The 23,985-nt window shown below is 50.6% G+C and overlaps 1 protein-coding gene across 1 annotated transcript; it reads right to left on the minus strand.

Annotated features, from left to right (window-relative positions):
• Window positions 1-1,804: 1,804 nt before the first annotated feature.
• Window positions 1,805-20,963, minus strand: TRAP1 (TNF receptor associated protein 1). The gene is made up of 18 exons (XM_042864673.1): window positions 20,879-20,963; window positions 18,101-18,268; window positions 17,020-17,102; window positions 16,483-16,623; window positions 11,256-11,327; window positions 10,536-10,696; window positions 9,377-9,486; window positions 9,125-9,198; window positions 6,967-7,122; window positions 6,541-6,661; window positions 6,341-6,410; window positions 5,834-5,981; window positions 5,139-5,324; window positions 4,464-4,602; window positions 4,062-4,147; window positions 3,382-3,527; window positions 2,925-2,997; window positions 1,805-2,643 (listed from the first exon to the last, which is right to left on the minus strand). The coding sequence occupies exons 1-18, from the start codon at window positions 20,955-20,957 to the stop codon at window positions 2,542-2,544; spliced, it is 2,115 nt and encodes a 704-aa protein (XP_042720607.1). The 5' UTR covers window positions 20,958-20,963; the 3' UTR covers window positions 1,805-2,541.
• Window positions 20,964-23,985: the final 3,022 nt, after the last annotated feature.

Below are 23,985 nucleotides of genomic sequence, written 5' to 3' on the forward strand. Positions count from 1 at the left end.
TCAATATGCCAGAAGAATCAGGGTCTCTGCTCTCGCTGCAGCAAGAGCACAAGCCTGACAGAAACCTGTTAATACAGTGCTTCTGAGGATGAGTAGCTCAGCATCTGTGTGGAGAAGATGTGACTGGAAGGGCAAAACTCCAGTTTCACCTCTACAACCAGCACTGAAGTTCTGATGTAAGATCCATGCAGACCTTATCTGCTTGCACAGCACATTCTGAGGAAATGAATAAACGGGCCCTAAATAGCTTCCTGTGCTTCCTTCTTACCTGTCACGTTTGAAACAATTCATCCTTTCCATTACTTTTATAAAAGAGCCTCTTTTACGTTCCACATGGAGGCCCTTTCACAGCCAGTCATCTACAGACTAGCACTCAAGCACTCTGCCAGTATTCCTAACAGCTCTTCCATTTATGTTCACCAGCATGACACCTCTACAACTCCCTTTTCTGCTAGGATCTGTTCTGTTAGCCAGCGTAATAACTTCATATACTTGCAATCTCCTCAGGTCTTTGAAAAGCAATGGTGAAAGCTGAGGCAGAGGCAAGGACCTGGAGAGGCTGCTGGTGCACTGAACTGTAAAGCCTAGAAAAAAGCATTGGAAACATCAGTGTGATTGAGAACATGAGATTTGGGTCAAAGAACCATCCTGACCGTGCTGCTACCACTTCTTGCCGCATACCAGCTCCCAGGACCATCACTGCCCCTCACTGTTTGATAGGCACTGCCACAGAGGGTTGGTTTGCATTCCTGTAGCAGAAATTCTTTGATATTTCATTCACAAATCTCTCAGGGAGAACTATTAACACCTCAAGGGCTGCTGGCATCCCCAGAGTACTGCCAGGACTGGAGAGCTTAAACACAAGTCAAAGAGTCCGTGACCATTTTTGGAGTAAGCATGCTCTGCTGCTGACTGAATCATATTTCATGAGCATCCAGCTTCAGCATACCAACAGATGCTACGTTTAGCTGCTTTATCAATAAGCACCAGGTGAGCAGCCTGCAGGCTGATGCACTCACCTGCAGCACTGTTAGCATCAGAAAACCAAGGGTTTCCATTTCATCAGTCTGTTCTCAGGAAACACGCTGCAGCACAGAGGGCCAGATGTGTGGCAACACCATACGGCTTCTTTCATGTGCCCTACAGAGCTCTGATGAGAATCTACAGCCAATATTTTTTCCTGTGTACTGGCATTAATTTTGACAGTGAAGGATCTTACATCTTCTTGAGAAAAAAGAATGCTGCCCCATCTCCAAAGTCTATACCTGAACTCTACATGGGTTGTCTACATTCAGGAGCAAAACCTTGTGTGTATTTACCTGTACCAGCTTAGCTGCTGGCTTTCAGTACAGAGTCCCAGCACTTAACCAAATTCAGTTCCAGGATCTTAATGTGGCAACTTAAGGATAAGCCAAAGAAATATCACAGCTGCCTCAGAGGCCCTGGTGAACATGGAAAAGAATTCCTGTGAAGCAGTTTGCATGGTGTGAACCAGACACAGCGGGACATCTCGTATGGTGTTTCCTGTTACGAACATCTCTTCTACCAAGCAGCCACTGCTTCTCAGAAAATAAAAATCAAAGAGAGAACCTCAATTTTTCCAAGCACATGGCTAACACTTTATAGCTGGAATGTCTCTTTTCCTTCCACACTCTGCTACAACCTACTATTTTCACGGCACTCTCTTTCCTCCACTGCCCAACACCCAACGTTCTGCAGAACCAAGTAGCTTCAGAAGAGAGAACTGTGACATCACCAGCTCTAAGACACAAAGACCAACAGAGTAAGGGGAAACCAGAAGAGCTTTGGAATAGAAGCAGCATTTATTTACCATAAATACAGGCCAGCCAGACATGCAATTTATCCCAAGAAGAGATAAAAAAAAACCTTGGAGAGCCTCCAGAAAGCCATACCCTGGAAAGCTGTTTCCCAGTTACTTCCCATTCTCTGCAGCAAGACAAGGATGAACTCAACTATCCAGCAGTTTGGTGATCTTTCCTGCCATGGGATTGTACCAACATGTTCAACCACCAGTACCTGCCTGCTAATGACAGCAATCAATCTCTGTGCCTGGTTAGAGGTGGAAGCCTCTTGACAAATTAATGGATTCTGCCAGTGCTAGTGTAGAGCACAGTGGTGCACAGAAATTCATTCTTCAGTGGACAGAGGGTGTACTAACCAGGATTTAACCAGGACTCTTGCTGCCAACACCTGTTTTGGGAAAGGCCATTTCTAGAAACAGGATGAGAGATTCTCAAGGGCTGTGTCAGAATTTTATGCATATTGTTTTAGCTGTCATTGCTGCATTTTGCTCCCACTGAGAACAGTGCACTTTCAGCAGGCTGATAACACAACCCAGGAATTATAACTGGCTCCTACCTGTGCAGTGGTGGCTGGAAGTCCCCTGCACTGGCCGTCTGCTAAGTGAACCCCTCACTGTACAGTGCGTGCAAGCAGATGCTGCAATAGCTGACACAGCACAGTGACTGTACTTGAGGAAAGAGATATCAGCACAGAGTTCGTCCTTAAATCTTCTAGAACTTAGTTCTTCTCTAGGATTTTGGTGAGGAGTTCATTCAGCCGGCTCACCATTGGTCTGGGATCTTCATTCAGTCCTGCTGCTATCATGGCATTCTCATAAATCTGAGAAAAAGAAGAAGAGCATTAAATAGTCAGGAAGAACGAGGTGAATGAATGCTGAGGGATGGCACACTCCAGGAGCTGCACGTTGAGACCAAGCAGAATTTCTAGGCAATCTGCTGGGAACACACACGGACCACAGGCAGCAGAAATAGCAGAGTGGTGACCATAGAACAGTGATAATTCAGCTCTGCTACAAGGGCTCCACCCCGCTCCCTTCCACACTGCCTGCAAGGTGGCTCTGGGGAGGATGGTGGTGCCTTTGGAGAAGGCCTGGCTCTCACCTGATCAAGCAACATCTGGGCCAGATCAGGCTGACTGTCCTTCAGCTCATTCAGCTTCTTAATCAGAGCGTGACTGTAACAATAAGAGATCAATATTGAGACTTAACATTTTTTGGACACGTAAGAAATTTCTTTCCAGAATGAGCCCCTAAGCCAAAGTGGGACAGAAAATGTTCTACCAAAAGGACAAAACAGCTCCATCTCCCTTGCTCCTGTTCCACAGGTTTCTCTCTTCTCTCCCATCCTGACCCTGTAACCCTGACAGTCCTTGAAGGCTGAATACAGTGAGGGTGGGTGCCTCACATCCATCATGCCATACAGCCTCACAGGCTAAGGAGCTGTACCACCCTGCACTTAATGGAGAGAGTTCTGCTACCTGGGGGCTTTACTTTGTCCTCTTCTCTACCTCCAGCCCAGCAGGAAGGCAGTGCTTAGCAGTGTTATTGCAATCCCTTACCCTGTGTTGATCTCCAGGGTGGGCTGGAGGAGCTGGGCACGCTCCTCCTGGGTCTTGGCCAGCTGCTGCATGCGAAGAAAATGGCGCGCAGCCCCCATCTCCAGCACAGTGATCATGGCAGGGTGGGTGTCCAGCCGTGTGGTCACCTGTGGCAAAAACAGCAGTTGAGATGGAAAATGTGGGTTAGAAGTAGGGGATGGTAAGGGATTGAGGGTCTCCTCAGTGCAGACCCACACCAAGACTGCACAGTTTGTCCCCATCCCACAGAGCTGCCTAAACAGGCAAGGCAGCTGGCATCCCAAGTGGCTCCACTAGTCCATAAGCAGTATCTCACAGCTGGATCCAAAACATTCCTTGCCAATAAGCCTTTCTAGTCCACAGGCAGGACAGTCAATAGCATGTTCTGCTAACTTCAGTATGAGTGACTAAAAGGGGCTCTGCATATCACACATGAAGAAGTCACTCTTCCCACTGCCATAGGGACCACCCAAATACCAGCATTCACATCACTTATAGAAAGGAGGCAGAGAAAAGAATAATTTCTCTCAGGTTCCAAAAAAAAAACAAACAACACCCAACAAACCTGTAGCAGCAGATCCCCAGTCAACCTCTGCCTCTTCTTCCTAGAATGTGCTCTCTGTGGATCTTCTGTACTCAGCTACCCAGTGAAGAATACCTACCTTAACACCAGTGACTCGAGTGCCTAAGGCATTTCTCATCCAGGCCATAAGGTCCTCAGCTTCCACATCTGTCAGACGTTCTGCAGCTAGCAGAGGAAAGAGGACATATTTGCTCATGCACCTTCTGTATGTCAACAGACACTGAGTCAATTTCACACTCCCATTTACAGGCTCTCTTGTAGAAACGGGAATGCAGCACCACTCAGCAGATGCCTGTGTGCATCTCCCTGTCCCTAACTGTGCCATAATGAGAGAAGACAAGCTCTTGTCCTGCCTATGCTTGCCTCCCTCTTTCAAAGTGCCAGGTGTGTGCATACTCATATAGTCAGGAATTGCAGTGTACCCTCACAGCCTGACACAGGACAGCATGCAGTGGGACAGGACAGGGGAACCCCACCGTACCTGGGCGACTCTCTTCAAACTTCTCTTCCTTATAGTGATCAACAACAATGTCCGTCTCCACTGAGATGAGCTTCTTCTTGTCAAACTCCCGAAGGTGCAAGAGTGTCAGCTCATCAAATTGCTCGTAGCAGAACAGGACCTGTGCCAAAAAAAGACATGCAGTTTGAGACCTAACAGCACTTCCCTTTTCCAGAGGCAACTCTGCACTAAATGGCACAAACATCACAAAGGAAACCAGCAGGTTCAACTACTACTCAGAGCTTCAAATAAAAGCAAACCCTTGAGGGGCTTTGTTACCATGGATGGCTGGGCTGCAGCTGCCTCCCAGGGAAGCACCATCCTGAAAGGGCCACCTGCCCGCAGAGGACACCTCTAACAGCACTGCACAGCAGCTCCTTCAGCAGGGTTCAGTGAAGGTAAATCACAGATGTCAGAATGAGCAGAAATACCCAGGTGCCTGTGTGAGTAGCAGCCCACCTGCACATGTGCCATAGGTCCCTCACTTATAACCTGACCCCAGGCTGCAGTAGCCAGCCCAAGTGGAGACAGAGCGATGAAAAGAGGGGAACTATTGCAAGCCTCACTGCTCTGCTCAGCTCCAAACCCAGCTGAGCCCTGAGCACACATGCAGGAGCTCAGCCAGTCCTCCCTGGCCACAGCAAACCGCTCACCTACCTCCGTGTCCTTTTTCTTCATGGCCTCGAAGTAGGGCGAGTGTTCGGCCAGGTGCCGGTTGGGTGCACACAGGTAATAGATGTTCCTGCTGCCCGCCTTCATGCGCGAGGCGTATTCGGTCAGGCTGCTCAGCTGGCCTGCAGGCAGGGCGGACGATTCGTAACGCAGCAGCTTTGCAATGTCCTCCTGGAAGAAGTGTGATCTTGTGAGCCGAGGGCAGCCCACAGAAGATCTGCCTGACCACTCCCAGTCCCAGGGCATCTCTCTGCAGTGGGTACTGCTGCAAAAAGGCTCAGAGGATTCTGAGTTTCCCCCTTTCCTGATCCAGATATTATGGAAGCAGAAAAGTGACCTAGACATGATGTAGGCCACGCTCTCCTGGAAACGGGAATCCAGGCTGAAGACAACACTAGAGGGAAAGCTCTACTTTATGGTGGGCTGTAATTCAAATTACAACAACAAGGGCTGACAGTGTGTGGATACAAAGATTCTGCATTGTCTCAACGTAAGTGAGAAGCACTACTTAGCCAGAAAAAGCCAGAGTTAGGATAAGGTGCACTAGGGAACCTTCAGGCCATATTAGATCCATGAACAAGAGTTATGAGCACGTAAGATTCACAGAGAAGTAGCTATCCCCCTCATCCCAGGCAGCAGCCAACACTTTCTAAGCTTCAGCGCATCGGGACAGCTGGTACCTTGACATCCTGCTCTGCTATCGTGATAATTCCCTCTCTCATGAATACTCCGTAGTCCTCAAAGAATTTTGCGTATTTCTCAGGGTCCTTCTTGCTCTGGTCAACGAAGAATTTGATCAGCCTCTTCTGCAAAACATCTCGGAGCTTCCTGCAGCAGGAACAAGCCTTTCTGAAGGTGGCTGCTAGACCAGGGTGAGACTCTAAGTGAACGTCTCTCTCCCCATGCAGTGTTTCAGGGATGTATTTGGAAACATAAGAACAAAGAAGAAACTCTAGGGCCACTGTCTCCTTTCCCTCATGGTTCTACATCTGTTCTTCGTATTTCAGTCAAGAGTAGCTCGTGTGCTGGAGATACAGCTAGGGCTGTGGCACAACTGCACTGCTGGAAGCTGCCATTTTCAACATGAACATAACCAACCACACATGGGACATTCAGCACACTCCCACAGCTACCCAGCAGGAAGCCAGAAGAGCCTCACCAGTACACAGGATCTACCTCTTGCTTACCTGATGAGGGCACTTTCCTGCAGCAGCTCCCTGCTGAGGTTCAGGGGTATATCCTCACTGTCTACAACACCTGGAACACAGAGCAACCCTTCAACAGTGAGGCACACACGAGCGCCAGGCTCAGGCAGGAAGCAGCCCCCCCCCCAAGCCCCAGTGGAAGCCCTGCCCTACAGGCTGCTATTCCTGCTCCCAGCACACACCTCGAAGGAAGCGCAGCCACTTGGGCAGGATGTCTGCAGCTTTGGTTTGAATGAGAATTTTGCGGCTGTAGAGGGCAACGCTGGAACCCAGTTCCCTGCTGATGTCAAACATGGATGGTTTCTGCAGGAAGAAGAGACAGAAAGGTAACACCAGCTCAGTGTGCCCAGTCATTAACTGCACACCACGCTGCGCCAATCGGTACTGAATGCAATAGGAGCTTAAAGCATGGCTGTCTCCCCTGGGGACCTGAGTCACCTTCAGCTCCTGCCACGGCTCACTACCCCTACCATCTCCCTGTGACACCCAGCCCACCACAAAGATGCTACGTTGGATATTCTTTGCAATTCTGCAGCCTCAGCTGCCTCCTCTCCATACAGAGCACTGCTCTCATCTCCAGAGGAGCTGCACAGTTCCTGGACACATACTTGCTCAGGCACATAGAAGATGCTGCGGATGTTGAGGGGTGCATCGGTCTTGTAGTGCAGGACGTAGCGGGGCTTGTCGTAAGCCTGTGCTATGAAGCGGTAGAACTCCTCATGCTGCCACTCCCCGATGTCCTTCGGGTCCAGCATCCACAGTGCCTGTGGAGGAGCAGGGAGATGAGTCCCCATCAGCTCTCATCCCCGTGAGGTTTCATAGCACAGGGCTCCTCTTTCAGAAAAAGAGCTACATTTTCTCTCAGGGCAACAAAGCAAAGCAATATCATCTTCCAAACAGTCACACTCCTCTGCACAGCATGAAGGCAGTGGGATGTAGCAGGGTTCACACACTGACAAATTACTGACCCTCAGTTGATCTCTTACCACCTTCCAAGCAGGCACTCTTGCCCTACAGCAGACATAAGGCAGATTTGTCTAGCCCAAAACAAAAGGGATTTGGCTAACTTCCATCACTTCACATTTGCCAAAAGCATCCTGAACAGTTAGCACAGCTCAGCTCACTAGCAGTGCTGGTCAAGCATCTCAAGGCTCAGACCAACAATGAAAAGAAAACTGAAGTTCAGCGGGAGGAGGTTCTGTCTATTTAACAAACACTGGGACCAATTAAGAAACTCTTGCTTCCAGACAGATGAGCCCTCTACACTTAGTGCCACTTTCACCATTCGAGCTCTAATGAGTGGCAGGAGTAATCACTGGTGGCAATACAAACATCCAGCAGATTAGTCCAAAGGATGCACTTTGTGGCAATCCTGCTGCTTTTGCCTCAAAACCTCGTTACACAAATGGCTTCCTAACATTTCCAGCATCCAGGTGCCCTGGAGGCTTTGCAGGATCACAGGTAGGACTACAGACTCAAGTGGGTACTAAGGTGCTTCACAGCAGCTCTTAGATAAAGTCCTGCTTTCCTAGAGCCCTACTTGTAGCTACAGTTACCACAGTTATGACCATAAAAGCCTCTAAATCTACACTGTCAGCTACATGGCAGGCATTCAAAATCTTATCTAGGAAAACCCATGCTAGGGATCTATGGCTTTGTTTGCAGTGAACTGATGTCGATGTGTGGAAAAATGGGGAAACAAACAAACAAACAAACAAAAAAACCTGGGTAAAGAGGTCTGAAATAGGAATGTGATGAGAATGAAGCTGCTGCCACCTCCCAGTGTGAAAACACACTTTCTGATAAGACGACAGAATTACTCCATTAATTACTCCATTTCACCCCTTGCTCCAGTACAGCTCTTCTCTAGGGAGTGTGCTCTATTGATTGTCAGGCAGGAAGACCAAACAGCTGTCTACATCTATTTCTACTTTTGTAATTCAAGGGAAACAGCTAGAAAGCCTTCGAAACAGAAACATTATAATTGTAGGAATCCAAACAAACATCAGACACTAATCACACCAATTACAGAGCATTAAATAAATTAACATGATAAAATGTTTCAGTACATCTTAGCGACTTGTCAGTGTCACATTTTATGAAAAAGCAAACAAATACACACCCTCCACCTACTCTCTTACACGAGGAAGACTGAAACCACCAGAGAAAGAAATGCTGGAAGAAAATGATACAAAGGTGGCTTTTTCTTTAAATTTATTTTAAAGATATAAGATTTCAAGTATCAGACTCCTGCAATTGGGCCAAGAACTCCTGCCTAAGGTGGGCCTGGCTGTATGATTACATGGTCAGTCAAAGAGCTAAGCAGAAAATGAGGTGGTGAGCTAAACCACCAGGAAAACCAACCATTCACCGATGTTGGCTAACCCAAGAAGGGCAGAAAAAACAACAGCAGGAGGTGTCAGCACACACTGACATGCTATCTGGCTTCAACAGTTAAAAGTAGTATTATAAAGCATTGACATAATCACGTGGACTGGGAAAGAACCTGGAAGGTACCTGTAAATAAAAACTGCTTTGCCAATCTACAAACGTTCTCTCAAATACAAAACAGCAGCATCAGGCACGGCTTGCACCAGATTGCCTCCTCTTGCTTTAATTAACTTGTCACTGCGTGGCCTGCGGTGCTCAGGACAGCCCTCCCCTGACTGCCAGGGACAGCAGCAGCAGCAGCAGCTTTGTTTCCTGCCTCCAGCAGAGGATTACAATGGACTCCATGAGCAAGCTGCCCATAGCCATCCTGCTCACCTGCAACGTGTTCATTCGTCTCCCGTTGAGATACAGAGGGAAGCTGATGAAGTTGCTGTATTTTGTCACCACCTCTGGAACGGAAAAAAAAGACACTGAAGAGTCATGTTGGTGAAAACAACAGAGTAAGAATTCCTTCAGTGAACGGTGCTGCAGGAGAGGAATAACACTGTGAGTTCACCTCCCAGCCATCGAGAACCAGCAGGTCCCACACATCCACAGCACACAGCAGCACTTCCCTCCTCCACTCACCCTTGACTCGGTCTTCATTTGCAAACTCCTTGCAGTCTTCTTTCAGATGTATAATAATCTTAGTCCCGGTTCTGACACCAGATGCTTCTGCGATCTCAAACATTCCTGAGCTAGGATTAGAAACAGAACCCGTGTCAGCCTGTGCCTCAGCCACATCCACTGCAGGACGTGTAATTCAACTGGCAGCTCGCACAACACTTCAGCACCAAGAGGAAAAGGGGAAAAAAATAATCTTGGACGTCAGAATGTTCTCTGTGCCTGTCAGAGAACTCCCCAGAGAGCGTAGCTGTCTTTCTATGGAGAACCTGGGCCCCAGGACACAGCTCTTTGCAGACCAGTAGCCTCTACAGAAAAGGAAACAAACTTCAAGCAAACTGCAGCTTGCACAGGCCTAACCTTCAGCCACAGCTTGTTGCAATGAAAAGAAGCTGTGCTTTAGTAGAGACAGCATGTTCTGGGTGACCATTCCTACCATTCTGCCAAGTGAATGCCATGCAAGAATGACAACAGACAAGCTTTCAGATCGTACAGAAATACAGACTGCAGTGCACATCAGCTTGCTCATACCCCAAAGCAGTCTGCAGTCTGCAGTCTCATTTACAACATATTTTTTCAATAATTGAAATAACTCGGTAAATACCTTATTTCTAGGAGATGGTAAAGGGATGCAGAGCTCCTCATTCCTAGGAACTCCAGTTTCAACTTGGTGCAGCACTGCACAGCTCTGCTGTCACAAATGTTTGCAACTTGTGAGCAAGAAGCAAAGGCTGAGCACACAGACCCAACCGTGCCTGCAGAGCATTGCATGAGCCCTGCCTGCTGCCCTCAAGCAAAAAGCCAAGGATCAGCCAGCCTAAAGACAGTACATTTGTCTCTGGTTTGGAGCACTGCAAAGCCTCCCGCCTGCCAGAAGGGAAGGCACTGGAGAGGCAGGTACTTGCTTTGTCCATACACACCTACTGTAACAAAGCAAGTTTGTCCCTGTTCACCCTGGCATGTTTGGCCACACTTTCTTGCCATGTGTAACCTGAGCAGGATGTAAGGCAGTAAACCCAGCCATGGAAGAGCACACAAGCCCCATCTTGCTTTGCACAGCTTTCAGCTTGTGCCTGATCTGGACTCAGCCCCTGAATGCTTCCATCCCCCCCTGCAGCCTTACCCATCTGAAGACCAGTGGTAGCCCAGGCTCCCCGGCTCCGCAGACTGTGAGAACACCTCCACTTTATCAGCCACCATGAAGGCTGAGTAAAAGCCTACTCCAAACTGGCCAATTATTTTACTGCTGGCTTCAGCTTGGCTCTGCAGTGCATCCAGAAATGCCTGAAGGAACAAAGGAGGAAACATAAACCACCATGCAATGACTGCATCTCAGGAAAAGGGGGGCAACGCGCACTGCAACTAGCAGGAAAGGAAAACGAGCAAGGGCTCGGTGAATGAGGAGCAAACAACCTCAGAGTGGTGACTCCAGAGATAGCAAAAAGTATCAGCTAAAAACACACAACAATTTGCCAGCACAAGGACACAGCTGGTGCCCTCACGGATGCAATGGGAACGCCAAATGAGCCTGTCTCCCTGCACAGACATGGCTCGTGGATGAAGGCAGTTACCTTTGGGAGTGAGGGCAGCCAGGTGCAGCAGCATTGCACACAGGGCCCATTAGAGCAGCTTTGGTACCACAGGCCTCCCTGGCACACAGCAGAGACCATTGTGGGCTAGAAGACTCCATGGGAAGGTTTCACCTTCCAGGAGGGTTGTAATTTCCCAGCTGGGCTGGGGGCCAAGGGAAGAGACAGAGTGAGAAATTACTGGGAGAACAAATGTGGCTGTAAGTGGAGAAGCCTTTTCTAAAGGAAAAAAGGGGCACCTCACCCTGAATTACCTTTGAGCCTGATCGAGCAATGGTACCAAGGTTAGAAACAAGCTCCTCCTGGGTCATCCCAATGCCTGTGTCCTGAAAACAAACAGCAACAGCCGCTGAAATAACAGTAGAGAATTGCTGTAGCAAACAGAACCCAAGCAACTTCTCCTTCTGATCAACAGTCTCTTCCAGCCAGTCAAGCAGTAAATGCAACAGCAGCTTTCAGCTGTGACAGCACCTGCACCAGGGCAGGACAGCAGACTCAAAAGGCTCAGAGCAGGGGCCACAGCTGCTTTGTGGCCATAAACCACCAAGACGTTTAGAAACTCAAGTATTACGTGGAGACAACACAAAAACCTGTCAAGACAGGCTGGTTTCTGCACCACTAACAACACTGCATGCCAGTGTTGGAAAGCAACCTCAGCCCAGGTCTCAGCCTCCCTGCACAAGGAGCTGTGCACGAACACTCCATCCCATTCCTGTGCCAATACACAGCAGAGGTGAGGAGCAATGAGATGCAGCTTACTTCCAGCCAGCAGCGGCAGAGCAGCGAATCCCTCAGACCTCAGGCAATGCAGGCTCCTGGCTACAAGGACCACATTCATTCATCTTCATACAGTCCCTGTCTTTTCCTGCCCCCCCTTTTGCCCGTGCTCCAAAAACATGACAACGAACCTGTCAGCATTCAGGTCCCTGAGCCTGAGAGCTGCAGTGCTGCATCCCAGCTGGAAGCTCCTCACCTTGAGGTGCTCTGTGCCACGTTCTCTGAGCTCAGTAAGATGGCAGCAGCACAACTGGCTGAGTGAAAGGTGATTCCTGTCGATGGGAAGAGCTCAGCTCTCCTCACGTACCTGCAAGCACCTGTCAAAGCTGACAGCACCGCGTGCATCCCAAATACTGACACACTCACACTTCACTGATGCAGGGGTGGCAGTTTGGTGTGCTGGACTCAGCAAAATGAGTTTGTCTGGAACCAACTACTGTGAGATGGCTTGGGGTGGGATGCGGCGAGATCTCATGCACAGCATGCCTCTACCACCCATATGGGGCACTCAGTGGACCTATTTACCAGTAAAGTAAGGTGGCGTAATTAATACTAATATAAACATTTTAATCTGGTGCTTAAGACCACCAAATGCCCAAACAGTGGACAACCTGTGAGATTACCAAGCGAGGTGCTGTGTGAGCAGACGTTGCTCTGCATCCCCCCACCTTGCAGCCCAGCAGTACCTTCCACAGGATTACACACAGTGAGGGCAACCACACTCATCTTGTTTGAGAAGATGAATGATGCCAGGTAACAGCACAGGAGATGAAAAGCCAGGACAAACAAACAGAGTATGGCACAACCTCAGGAATTTGACACGGTTCCTTTCCCCCGGAAAAAAATAGAAGCGCAGAAAAAAAATGTTTTCAGCATCTGGTTCAGGTTTGGTTCGTGCCAGACCCTGAGCAGAACACACTTAACTCCTCTGATCCGCTCCTATTTATAGCGCAGCACGTCATTCCCAAATTCCACTGTGTTAAAAAAAAATACCCCATGAATATATCTGGCTATTTAATTCCCAGCCAAACTTACTGCAAAATGCTTAAGGACAAAAACTGGAGTCCAAGCTGATGAGGGTGAATGCAACGAGCAAAGAGCACCTCTGGGCTGCTCATAGGGGAAGCAGAAAGCATGTGCTGATGGCCAAGCAGGGATGTTGGCGTTTCCTAAGGCAGGAGAACTCCTGAGTGGATTCAGAGGGGATCCCCACCGAGATTCACACCGCTCCTGCAGCACCTGTGCTTCCTGCAGCCAGGTTCAGCGCTGCGCTGCACAGCTGCCTTCAGCAGATGGAGCTGCTCCCAGTGCTGGGCTGTCTGTAGCTCTGCAAATACCTCTGAGCTGTGATCAGGCAGCAGAACTGCGCTCTACCACCATTACAGCTTCATTCTCACATAGATGGCTTCAAGTCCTCCCTTCAGGCTCCAGGAAAGTTTTACCTTCCTAAGAACGGCGGTAGGAGCAGAGCTGGTCGTACAGCCATAGAGCCGACAGGCTGCAGACCTCCACAAGTCACCAAACATGAGGGATACGTTCAGAGTTCAAAGCGTGCAGCTTTGCACACAGCTTCGCAGCTGAGAACCAGCTGCTGAGCAGCACAGCACAGGACTCAGGGCACGGACACCTCATTAGCTGGCAGCTAATTACAGAAGCCAACCTGCTGCTCTGCTGAGCTGCAACCTACCCACCTGGTTCAACTGTCCTGGGACTTCTCAGGGCACGGAGCACACAGCCAGCCCCAGTGCCACCCTACAGCACTGCTCCTCTGCACTGCACCTCTGTGCTTTCCCTGCGCTTTGTTCCAACCTTCCTGCTGTGGGTGGTGGAAGTTTGCAGAGACCATTCTGTGTGGTTTCAGCTGGATGGCTGCATTCATCACCTGCTTTGTTTGCCCCACAGCCCTGAGGACTCCCCTGTCCTCCTCAAAAGAACATCCTCAGCCCCAGTACCAGTCTCATCACAGTTCTTGCTTTTGCACTGTAATATTTGGTAAATTAGAAAACTGTACACAATCACAGCAACAAATCAAGTTCAAATTAACAAATTGCTCGGTTTAGCTGGTAAACAAGAACCTGGGTTAAGTACCATTATCTCTGCTCATCACCTGAGACCAACCTAAGGAATTACAGAGCCTCGTTATACAAAACAATCAATTAACTCAACAGCCTGCTGCCTTGGCCACAGTTGTACCTGAAAGAATGCCTGTAGTTTGAGATGCACGTTGAAGCCCAGAACATGGCAGCAGTCTAAAGGAAGAGCCCCAGGTTTTGCTTCTTTTCCAACGCCATCTCGTAACACTGCAACTTCATCCACAACAACGCTGAGTGCTGCAGCAGACTCAGCTTCCATCCATCCAGGTCCAAATGCCTGCTGTTCAGTAAAGCATTTCCTTTCACGCACGCTAAATTTCCCCTATTTAAATGTGACATGCTCTTATTCTGGCACAAAGAAGAAGAAAACAGAAGATTCTGCACTTCTTTAGCCACAGGTTATTCGAGATGCACGTGTATGTGCAGACCCCTGGCTTTTTGGTTAAAGACAATGCAACACCTAGAAGCTCTAATCCAGCCCTGCAATCAGAGGCACGCATCTCTAAGCTTCACCCCAAGCTCAGCTAAGCACAGAGAGCCTCACCCCTCCACCTCCACTTCTACTCACCCTGCTCCCCCACACCCAAGCAGCAGATGGATGCTGCATGCAGCTAAGGACCCTGCAGGGCTCCCTGCTGCAGCCTGGTAGCACAGCACGGCTGCACAGACACAGCTTCCACCAGCACCAAACCCTGGGGACGGGTGGCTGCCCCTGCACTGAACTGCTGAAGACACACACACAGCACTCCCCTCTTAGCAGACACAACGATGGCAATGCTTAGGGAGGATATCCCTCAACGAGGACATTTAATTAAATCTCTGAGTCCTGCAATGCTTACAGCTGAGGTCCTGGCAGAGAAGCAAGCAGAACTGTAGTCACTTAACAGAAATGAATGCCGTCCTTCACTGGAACTAAACGATCACCCCCCAGAGATGGTCCTGTCACAGAGGCACGGAGTGTCACAGAGATGCCACACGGCTTGGAATGGGAGAGAAGGCAAGATTCACCAGCTCCATGGGCAGAGAACAGCACAAAAACCTGAGAACAAGGACTGGGGGGTCAGTGTGAGACAACAGGAACCTTCCCAGAGAAAAGTGGGACACCAGACCTCCTGCTTCTGCCCTAGCGAGTCCAAATGCGTGCAGCAAACAAAATGGTGACTATGAGGCACATCCATCTCTGTCTCAACCACTGCAGGCAAATTCTTTTGCACCTTCACATTCCTGGAAGGTAGGAACTGTTCTGAACAAGGCTTGGTCCAAGCAATCTTTATATATTCTGAACATTTCTTCAAGAGGTTATAAATAGAGCCCTTGCTGGAGATAAGGAGCTTTAGGCACTACTGAGAAGGCAAATCTATTAAATGAGATTGGAGCAGTGCTGTTCTCTCTCTCGAAGCACGGTGTTTCTGCAGTTAAAGGCTTGCTAGTTAAGACTCATTTAGTCGCATTAGAGATGCACAGACAGCCAGATAGGGGGTTATAAAAAGACAAATCCCTAGCAGCTCTAATTGGTATGATGTCAAACACATCCAGTCTGAAAGGTGGGCAAACAGGCCTCCCAGCCAAAAAAGAGGACAGCTTGCACAGCCACAAGCTGTAAGCATGTCTGCATGGGGTCAGAAGTGATGTGTGCACTACGATGGCAGAAGGGAAAGACAAGATCAAGATGACTTCAAGCAGGGAATCATCCCTAAGTGAGAGCTCCTTAATGAATCAGCATTACACAGCAGCCAGAGGAATGCAGGAGCCAGGTGTGAGAGGGGAAGCAAAGCTTCTGCATCCTGATTTGAGAATCTTTGGGTTGACAACCACGTTGCCCACTAACAATCACCAGCATCCCCATGGCAACCACAGCTGCTTGTTTGGCAAAGAGACAGAAGTATAAAATAACTGAGCAGCCTCTAACAGTGACTGCTTTTGTCACACATGAAAAACACTGCATCGCGTGCTTTGTCTGCGCCACATCTCTTCTGGACTGCTCCCGCCACCCCTCACTGCTGTCTGCTTCATTCTCTGTTCTCCTGAGAATAGAACAAAGCTGCACTCCCACAGCTGACACCGTCCACGAAGAAAGCTGATGGCTTGCCTTCTTTGCATTAACATCTTTGCCACAAAAACACCAAACACAAAATCACCTGAAGCGGGAACATGCGGAGATGACGAGCAGTGGAGGTTCTGACCACCACCCTGGCTTCTTTCCCAGCAACCCATGTGGGAGGTAAGGAGCTGCCATGCAACACCTCAGCCTTGAGGAGAATTCCTACCCAAAGGTCATAATGAAACCAGGCTCCCAGCTTTTCTACCAGTAAGAAGTGCACATATAACCCAGGAAGTGCACCAGAAAAGATACTGGGAGAAACACTACTGGGAGTTCCTGAATAGAAAACAATTAGAAACAAATTTTTCCACAGGGACAAGTGAGGAAACAGATAAACTGACCCAGAAGTTACAGCCCCATGAAGCATCGTCCAGCTGAGGACAGAACTCTGCTTCAGGCAGGCTTGAGAATCCAAGGGACTGCACTGCCACTCAGCTTCCACCAGTCTCCCACCAAACCCAGAGGTAAGAGCAGCGAGGAACAGCACTCTCCTGTTACCAAAGAAGGTACCTGGATGGTGATGGTTCCCTTCCCACTGTCCGTCTGCAGGTGAATCTCCATCTCTGGCAAGGCCTTCCCTTCTGCCATGAGCCGATGACGCAGCTTCTCCAGCGCATCGCTGCCATTGGAGATCAGCTCCCGGATGAACACCTGAGGAAGACCCAACCTGACAGCACAGCCCAGCTTTGCTCACTGCACAGAGCTCCCAGCAGCTGTGGAACTCAATGCCCACCCACAAACTAATTCCCAGCCCGCTGAAAGGTAACAGCCTTTCCCCGTTATCTGCCAGGAGAAGGGCTGCTCTGAGCTCACTGGTGAAGGGCTGAGGTTCTGAGGAGCACAGAGGCACCCTGGCTATACTTAGAGCTCCTTTTCAAAACACATTCTGAAGGTGTCTTAAGAAAACCACATTCAAGAAAATGTGGGATGTGAATAGCACAGGATTTGCTGGGAAACTGAGTGAGTATGGGGGAATATAACCCATGACACAGGCAGGGCTTCAACAACAGAAAGTCTGCCAGCTCTGGGCAGGTAGAGGTGCCCTACCTCCTTCTCCGAGTACAAGGAACGGGCAACAATATCCAGCAGTTTCTTTGTTTCAGCCTGAAACTCATGCTTGGAGGCTGCGCCTAGAATAAAATCACAAACACGCACGTAAGGTGCTTGACCACTTTCCTGTGGGAAGAAAGGCAAAACTGCCTTCTCACCATGTGCTTTGGCTGCCACGAAGCAGGACTGAACACAGGCAGCTGTGGCTTCAAAGGGGTGACACCAAAGCTGCTGTTCACACACCCCTAACGAGGCAGCACGCTTGCCAAGCAGACACTTGGCCTCTGCACCTCAGCTCCTTTCAGGCAGACCTCAAGACTGACTGCTTGTTGGTCACAAACTCCAGACTGCAATCAGTAAAGCCGAAGTGAAAACTGATTCCTATTCCCTTTGCTCCTAACGTGTGCCTCCTTGCAACCCCACACACTTTCTGAAGCATCTCCTGTAGCTTACAGCCCACCTTCCATACATTTCCCAGACTCCACCTGCATGTGCCCTGCTCTGAGAGCTTCTACAGCTCTAAGCTGGCATTTCTCATGCCCAAACAGCACTCTAAGCCTTAAACAGAAACATCCAGATTCTCCAGTGTCTCTGTGGGGCATGCTTGGGAGTCACTTATGCAGGTAGGGACCCAAAAAGAGACAAACACAACACAATACCTCAGCTGAAAAAACCATCCTTGGCTTTTTAAAAACAGCATTTCTCCTGCTAGAGGCATCAGAGAACCTCAGAGCCACACAGGGAAAGCCATGATCCACCCACCACACGTCCGTAGTGCCTTGCTGGTGGGCACCTATGTTCCCCTGTGATGGGGGCTAAGCTGGGCTGTGGGCAGCAGTAGGAGCAGCACACAAATCCTACTGGGGCTCCGCAGCCTGCAAGCTGCAGAAATACTTGCAAGATAAAACAATGGGAGCACAGAGCCAAGATGGTGTTTCTGTGCACAAATAACTCACGTGGCTTTGCTTTAAAGCACCTCCCTGCAGTGCACAGTTACACCCAGGCAACGTTTTCACACTGCTCTGGCTCTGCCTGCAGCTCTGGAATGCTCCCACAGGACAGCAGCATTCATGCCCACCTTTCACATTCTCCGTGTTGCTGATGATGGTGTGCAGAGGCTCTTCTTCCTTGCTCTCTGCCGTCTGCGTGCTGTACGTCCGGCAAGCAGAAATGCAGGCAGCAGGAATGTGGTGTGGGAGCCTCCAAGAATGGAGTCCTTCTCTTTGGAGGCATGCTGGTCCTTTTGCTAGAACACACAATTCAAGATATTTCACTATGAATCAGAAGCAGCAGCAGCAGCACCCTCTGAAAAAAAATCCTCGTCAGAAGATGCAATTTCTAACTTCCACCATAAATTAAATGGGGAGGAAGAGGCATTCTGCAACCTCCATTGTTATCTTCTCTGGATACCAAGCTAACAAAATTCATTTCCTTTTGCTCATTTTCATCCCTCCAACAGCACTCAGTTCCTCTGCAAGCTCCCAAACCTCAGGGCAACTCCACCCAGCCCCGCTTTGCCACTGAGAGTCAGCTGAGCAGCTCCTTCGTGGCAACAAACACTGGGTCTGCGACCATCAGAGCACAGCTAACAGCACTGGCATTACATCTTCCAACCAAGCCAGCTCTGGGATAAGCAGACATGGAAAACAAGAAGTCAGAAAACAGCACAAGTCTCATTAAGAAGTGGGATTCCCTTTTCTCCTACTTCCAGCCCTCACTTCACGATGCTCAGGTGAACTGAAGTCTTCCCTGTGCTGGGAGATGGAACTAGAGCCAGAGCAGGACACAAGAAAACCATTCCCAGCACTACAGAGCTGCCCAATGCCAAGTACTGGGGGTTGTTTCTAAAATGCCCAAGTGCCGGCTGCAGCACTCAGCTGTGCTGGGCCCAGGGCAGGACAGGAGGAGTGAGTGTGGGCCTTCCCCAGCCAAACCCAGAGCACAGAGGAGCTGGGCTCCATCAGGAGGAGAGGCACGAGAAAAGAGCACACCAGTAGCCCTTCATGCATCTGAGCACCTCCCACACAAACTGCGCGCTCTTGGCACCACAAACCTGTCCCAGTACCACAGGACTCATCTTTATCCCTCCCTGGCTGCCTTTGCTGGGTCCATGCAGAGCACAGAGCAGCTCGTGTGGCTGCAGCTGTGGGACACGCAGAGCTGTGGCTGTGCTGCAGAGAGAAAGGCCTGAGGCAGCTCGGCGCTTGCAGATTTTATGCCCACACCAGATGCTGTAGAACATCAGGAAACACAGCACTTGTATGTATGCACACATGCAAGACAAGCTCCCTGGTGAGCAGATAACACAGGGAATGCTGCTTCCTCACCGACATCCAGAGGAGCAGCAAACCACGAGCAGCTCCACACCAACCTCAGGGTGCTTTCTGTTGTCAGAGCTAAAGCAGCAAGGCCCTGGGGCTGAGCAGTGCACCCCCAGCCCACAAACACCAGCTGTCTCCACAAACTATCTATACTATCTATACTTTCTCATGTATTTATGTTCTTTTTTTGTCTCCCCACCTCTAAAGCGCAATAACAAATCACTACTCATCAGTTTGGAAGTTACTCTGGGATCTGTGCAACATCTGGTCTTATCACCTTTAATTAACAGCCTGTCCCGTGTCAGGCAGCCAAGGCTCATTAAGTGCAAGCTGCAAGGCTTTCAAACCATTTCTCTCCTGCGAAGCCTTCGCCTGGCAGCAGGAAAAAGCTCCAGGTGCTTCTGGAGACAAATTCACAATTAGCAGCTCAGAAAAGCAAACGAGAAAGCATCCTGAGTTACCAGGGTAAAGCAACACACAGAATGAGGAGCAGGGCATGGATGGAAGGCCCGGCTCACACCTTGGCTGAGCACTGAGGGCAGCTCAGACCTCTGGGTGCAATTCATCAGATGCTGAGCACTGCCACAGTCCCACAGCTTCCCATGCGCCCCATCACATTCATTCATCTTCATACAGTCCCTGTCTTTTCCTGCCCCCCCTTTTGCCCGTGCTCCAAAAACATGAGAATGAACCCGTCAGCATTCAGGTCCCCGAGCCTGAGAGCTGCAGTGCTGCATCCCAGCTGGAAGCTCCTCACCTTGTGGTGCTCTGTGCCACGTTCTCTGAGCTCAGTAAGATGGCAGCAGCACAACTGGCTGAGTGAAAGGCAATTCCTGTCGATGGGAAGAGCTCAGCTCTCCTCATGTACCTGCAAGCAGCTGTCAAAGCTGGCAGTGGGGCAGGCACCTCTCTGAGCCTCGTGCACAGCACTGTGCAGCGCAAGGGGAAGGAGCCTCCAGATCCCTGTGTCTCCTGAACTCAGCCGTACCCCAGGAAGCGGCCCCCGCACCGGGCACGCAGCCAACCCAACAACGGCAGCTCGAAATGCACGGCGGGTCACTGAGTGCCAGGCAGTGCTCAGCCCAGACCGCACAGAATTGAGGCCAGCGGGCGCTATTACCACAACAACTTCATCCCCGTGCAGCCACGAGCCCAAAGGCGCTCCTGCAAAGAGGACGAGGCGTTCACACAGAACAAGAGGAGCGCGGCTGCGTCCCGCACAGCCCCGGGAAGGAGGCTGCGCTCCCGGCCCGTCCGCTCCTCCAGTGCCCGTTTTCACCCCGCACGGCCCAGAAGCGCCGCACGAGGACGCCCCACAGCAGCCCGACACGCCGCACGGTTTCCTTCGCCGCGTATCCCCGCAGCCCGCACAGACGCGCTCCCGCGGAACGGCCCGGACGGCACGCGGAGCCCCGACGCTGGGCGTGAGTGCTTCGTGCGAACAGGGCTCCGCCGCCCCAGCGCCGGGCAAGGCCCGGGGCCACAGCCGCGACCGGGCCCGGGAGCGGAGCGGTACGGCACGGCGCCCCGCTCACCTATGGGCACCCGCGGCCCGGTCCCGGCACGCAGCAGAGCCGCGAGGCGCCGCCCACTCCGCACCACAGCCGCCGCCATGCCGCGCTCCCGCCTCACGCGGCGCCGCTGCCCCCGGCGCGTGGTGATGACGTCATGGGTCAGAGCGTGACGCGCCACTGACGTCGCCTCCCGCTGCATCTTCCCGCCCCGCGGCGGGGCGGTGTTCGTCCGAGCCTCGCCGAGGCGGCGCGGCGCTGCCTGACACCCGCGATCCCTTCGCGAGGGAACGGCGAGCGTGTAGCAGAGGCAGCGCTGCGAGTCCGAAGCCGCGCGCGCAGGGCCTCGTGCCTGCAGCCCGTCCTCCGCACTGGCTGGCGCCGCTGTCGCACGTGGCGCTGCGGGCTGTTAGCGGCGGCTGCAGTCATCCCGGTGCAGCCTCTGCATCGCTGCCGGCGCCTTCCGCTGGGCTGCGCTTCCGCCTGGAACAAACTCCCTGCTCTCCTCGGAACCCCCGCGTTGTGCCCAAGCCCCGAATGACTTCCGAGCCCGTTCGAACCGTTTCCCCCCACCTGCTCTCCTCGCCGCCGCCTCTGTCTGATCGCAGCGCACCGCCGTGCTGCACCCCGCCCTCCTGCTTTGGTTCCATTCTGACCATTGAGCCACAAACTGCCCTCCTGCAGGAAGCCTGCGGCCCCAGGTGATCTCGCGGGGATCCTCTGCTCTGTTGAGGCTCGTTTCGGTTCCCTGCGTGCTGACCCAAAGGCACATGGAGCTGCCGCAGCCATGGGCCGCTCCTGGCTCCAGCAAGGGATTCCTGTCCTGTCCCCGACCGTTCTGTACGTGCTGCGTGCCCTGCAGGACGGCTCTTCCTCCTCCTGCCTGCTGCCGCCGGCATCCCCTCAGCCCCTTGCTCTGAAGTATGCAGGAGAAGCAGCAGCAAAAAGCATGGAGATAAAACCTCAGCTGCTGTTACCTGCCACAAGAAACACCCTCACAGCTCCTTGCTGTCACAGTGGCAAGCTGGGTCAGCAGCAGAAAGCACAGCGCATTGGAAAGGTAGAAACGAGGAGCTGCAGCTCAACGTTCAGATTTGAGCCCTTTTCCCTCCAGAAGTCACCAGTCTGTAAGGCAGGAGGCCTCAGCCACCACCTGCAGCCATGAGGACCCAGCACCAAACACATCCTCGCACTGTAGATGCTCGTGTTCCCGCGGTGCCATTCCTTACCAGCAGCACAGCCCCATCAAAACAAGGACCTGAACAAGCCCAACTTCAGACATGCTGAGTTCTGTACCCAGGCTCCAAGCAGGCCAAGCTCCCTCCGTCTGCAACCCAAGCTCTGCATCTGCATGTTTCACTTCAGCTCTGTGATTCCCTGCTCACACCTGCTGCTCTGATCCGAAATCAAGGAGCCTGGGTTGGGTCAGGCTCTGCAGGGCAGCAGCCAGGTGGAAGCATCCTTCAATCCAAGCAGTTTTACCAGCTTTTATTAGAAACACCAGCACATTCAAGGCTTCCTCTCTTTGATCACAAATATAGTATTTCCCCTCTTTTTGAGTACACAGCACGAAACACAGCATCAGGGCTTCCCAGCTCGTTTCCTTTTAATCAGTGATTGCTTTTGGATTAGCTTCGGGTTGGTGCTCACTGACCTCACCCAGCCCCAAATTCTGACATACAGAACAGCTGAAAACAGCCGTGTGGGCAGACGAACCCAGTGGTGGTGATGAAGGTCCAACAGTTGAAGGTTTGCAAGAAAGACTTCAGCAGAGCCTCGCTGTAGTTCAGGAGGGAGCAGCGCTGCAGTGCGCAGCCGTGTGCGGCACGGGGATAAAAGAGCTTTCAAGAGAAAGCAGCGCTGCTCCCCCATCCTCGCCCAGCAGTGCTGCAGGGGATGCTGACCCACTGCGAGCCGGGCTGGAGGAGCCCTGGGCCACGCGTGGGCTTTGTCACAACTCCGGCCTGGGGGGGAAGCGGCCCTGGGTTGGAACTGGAAGGAAGGAATGCGGTGGGAAGGGGGAGGGGCAGCGGCCCAGGAGCGTGAGCTGACGGGATATGAAAGGGAACATGTACTTGATTTGTTATTTTTTATTCCACAGAAAACCCTCAAATCTAGACTCAGAGTTAACAGCAGAAAAATAGTGTTAAAGTCAATAGGTTCATATTTTACCGTAGACTAAATAAATTAGCCTAGAATTAACTCCATCCTCTATTCTTTTTTCTCCTTTCGCCGGTGATCCTTCTCTCCATTAACGCGGTTTTTAGAAAGCAATGGCTGTTAATAATTTATTCCAGTTGCCCCTCGTGGATGAAGGCCTGTCAGCATTAAAGGGTTGGGGCACCGATCCCCTGCGCTCCCCTCCCGGCCCTGCAGCCACGGCCAGCAGGCAGCGCTCCCCGCAGCCCCGCCGCTCCTCCGCAGCCCCGTCGTACAAAGAACATGATCCAAAAATAGATAAATAAATAAAAACCTTCCACATTCTTACATGGATTTTTCTTTTTTTTTTTTTTTAAAGAACAGAATACATGTTAAAAACTTCAGTAATTTATATCAATTTTTTTTTTTTAAGCAATACTTTATATACAATGGAAAAAAAAGACATGCATAGTCCAAATACAATGTTGAAAACAGCATTTTCATAACAAAAAACCCAAACACTAAGTGTTAATACCATGTACATGGATTCAAGAAGGACCACCCTTTTTGTTTTTCTGTTGCACACAGTTTATTTAACAATATGATATTATAAGTAAGAAATGAGCTTTTTTTGTATTTTTTTTTTGTATTTTTTGTTTTTTACCATTCTATACAGTGATTGAATCTTCTCGGATTTTCTTATTTATAGTAATTATAGCGCTCGCATGATTTACACTAGAATTGCTTTTCCTCATTTCAAGTTTCACATAGAAGAAAGAAAGAAAAGAATGCTTCTTCTCTATTCAAATCAGCACGGGCTAAGAGTGATCATCCCTATTTTCACCTAAAACCAGTTTTATCAGAGAAACAAAGCAACGATTTCTACATCTGCGAGCCCAGGGTCGTGGCTCCGGGCGCTGGGAGTCCGTCCCATCTCCCACCTGACACCTCCAACGCCTGCACAGTTTGCTGTAGAAAAGAAGGAGCCGTTC

This window comes from Lagopus leucura, unplaced genomic scaffold (genome assembly GCF_019238085.1).
Source record: "Lagopus leucura isolate 7727_CA_CO unplaced genomic scaffold, USGS_WTPT01 Super-Scaffold_760, whole genome shotgun sequence".
Lineage (NCBI taxonomy): Eukaryota > Metazoa > Chordata > Aves > Galliformes > Phasianidae > Lagopus > Lagopus leucura.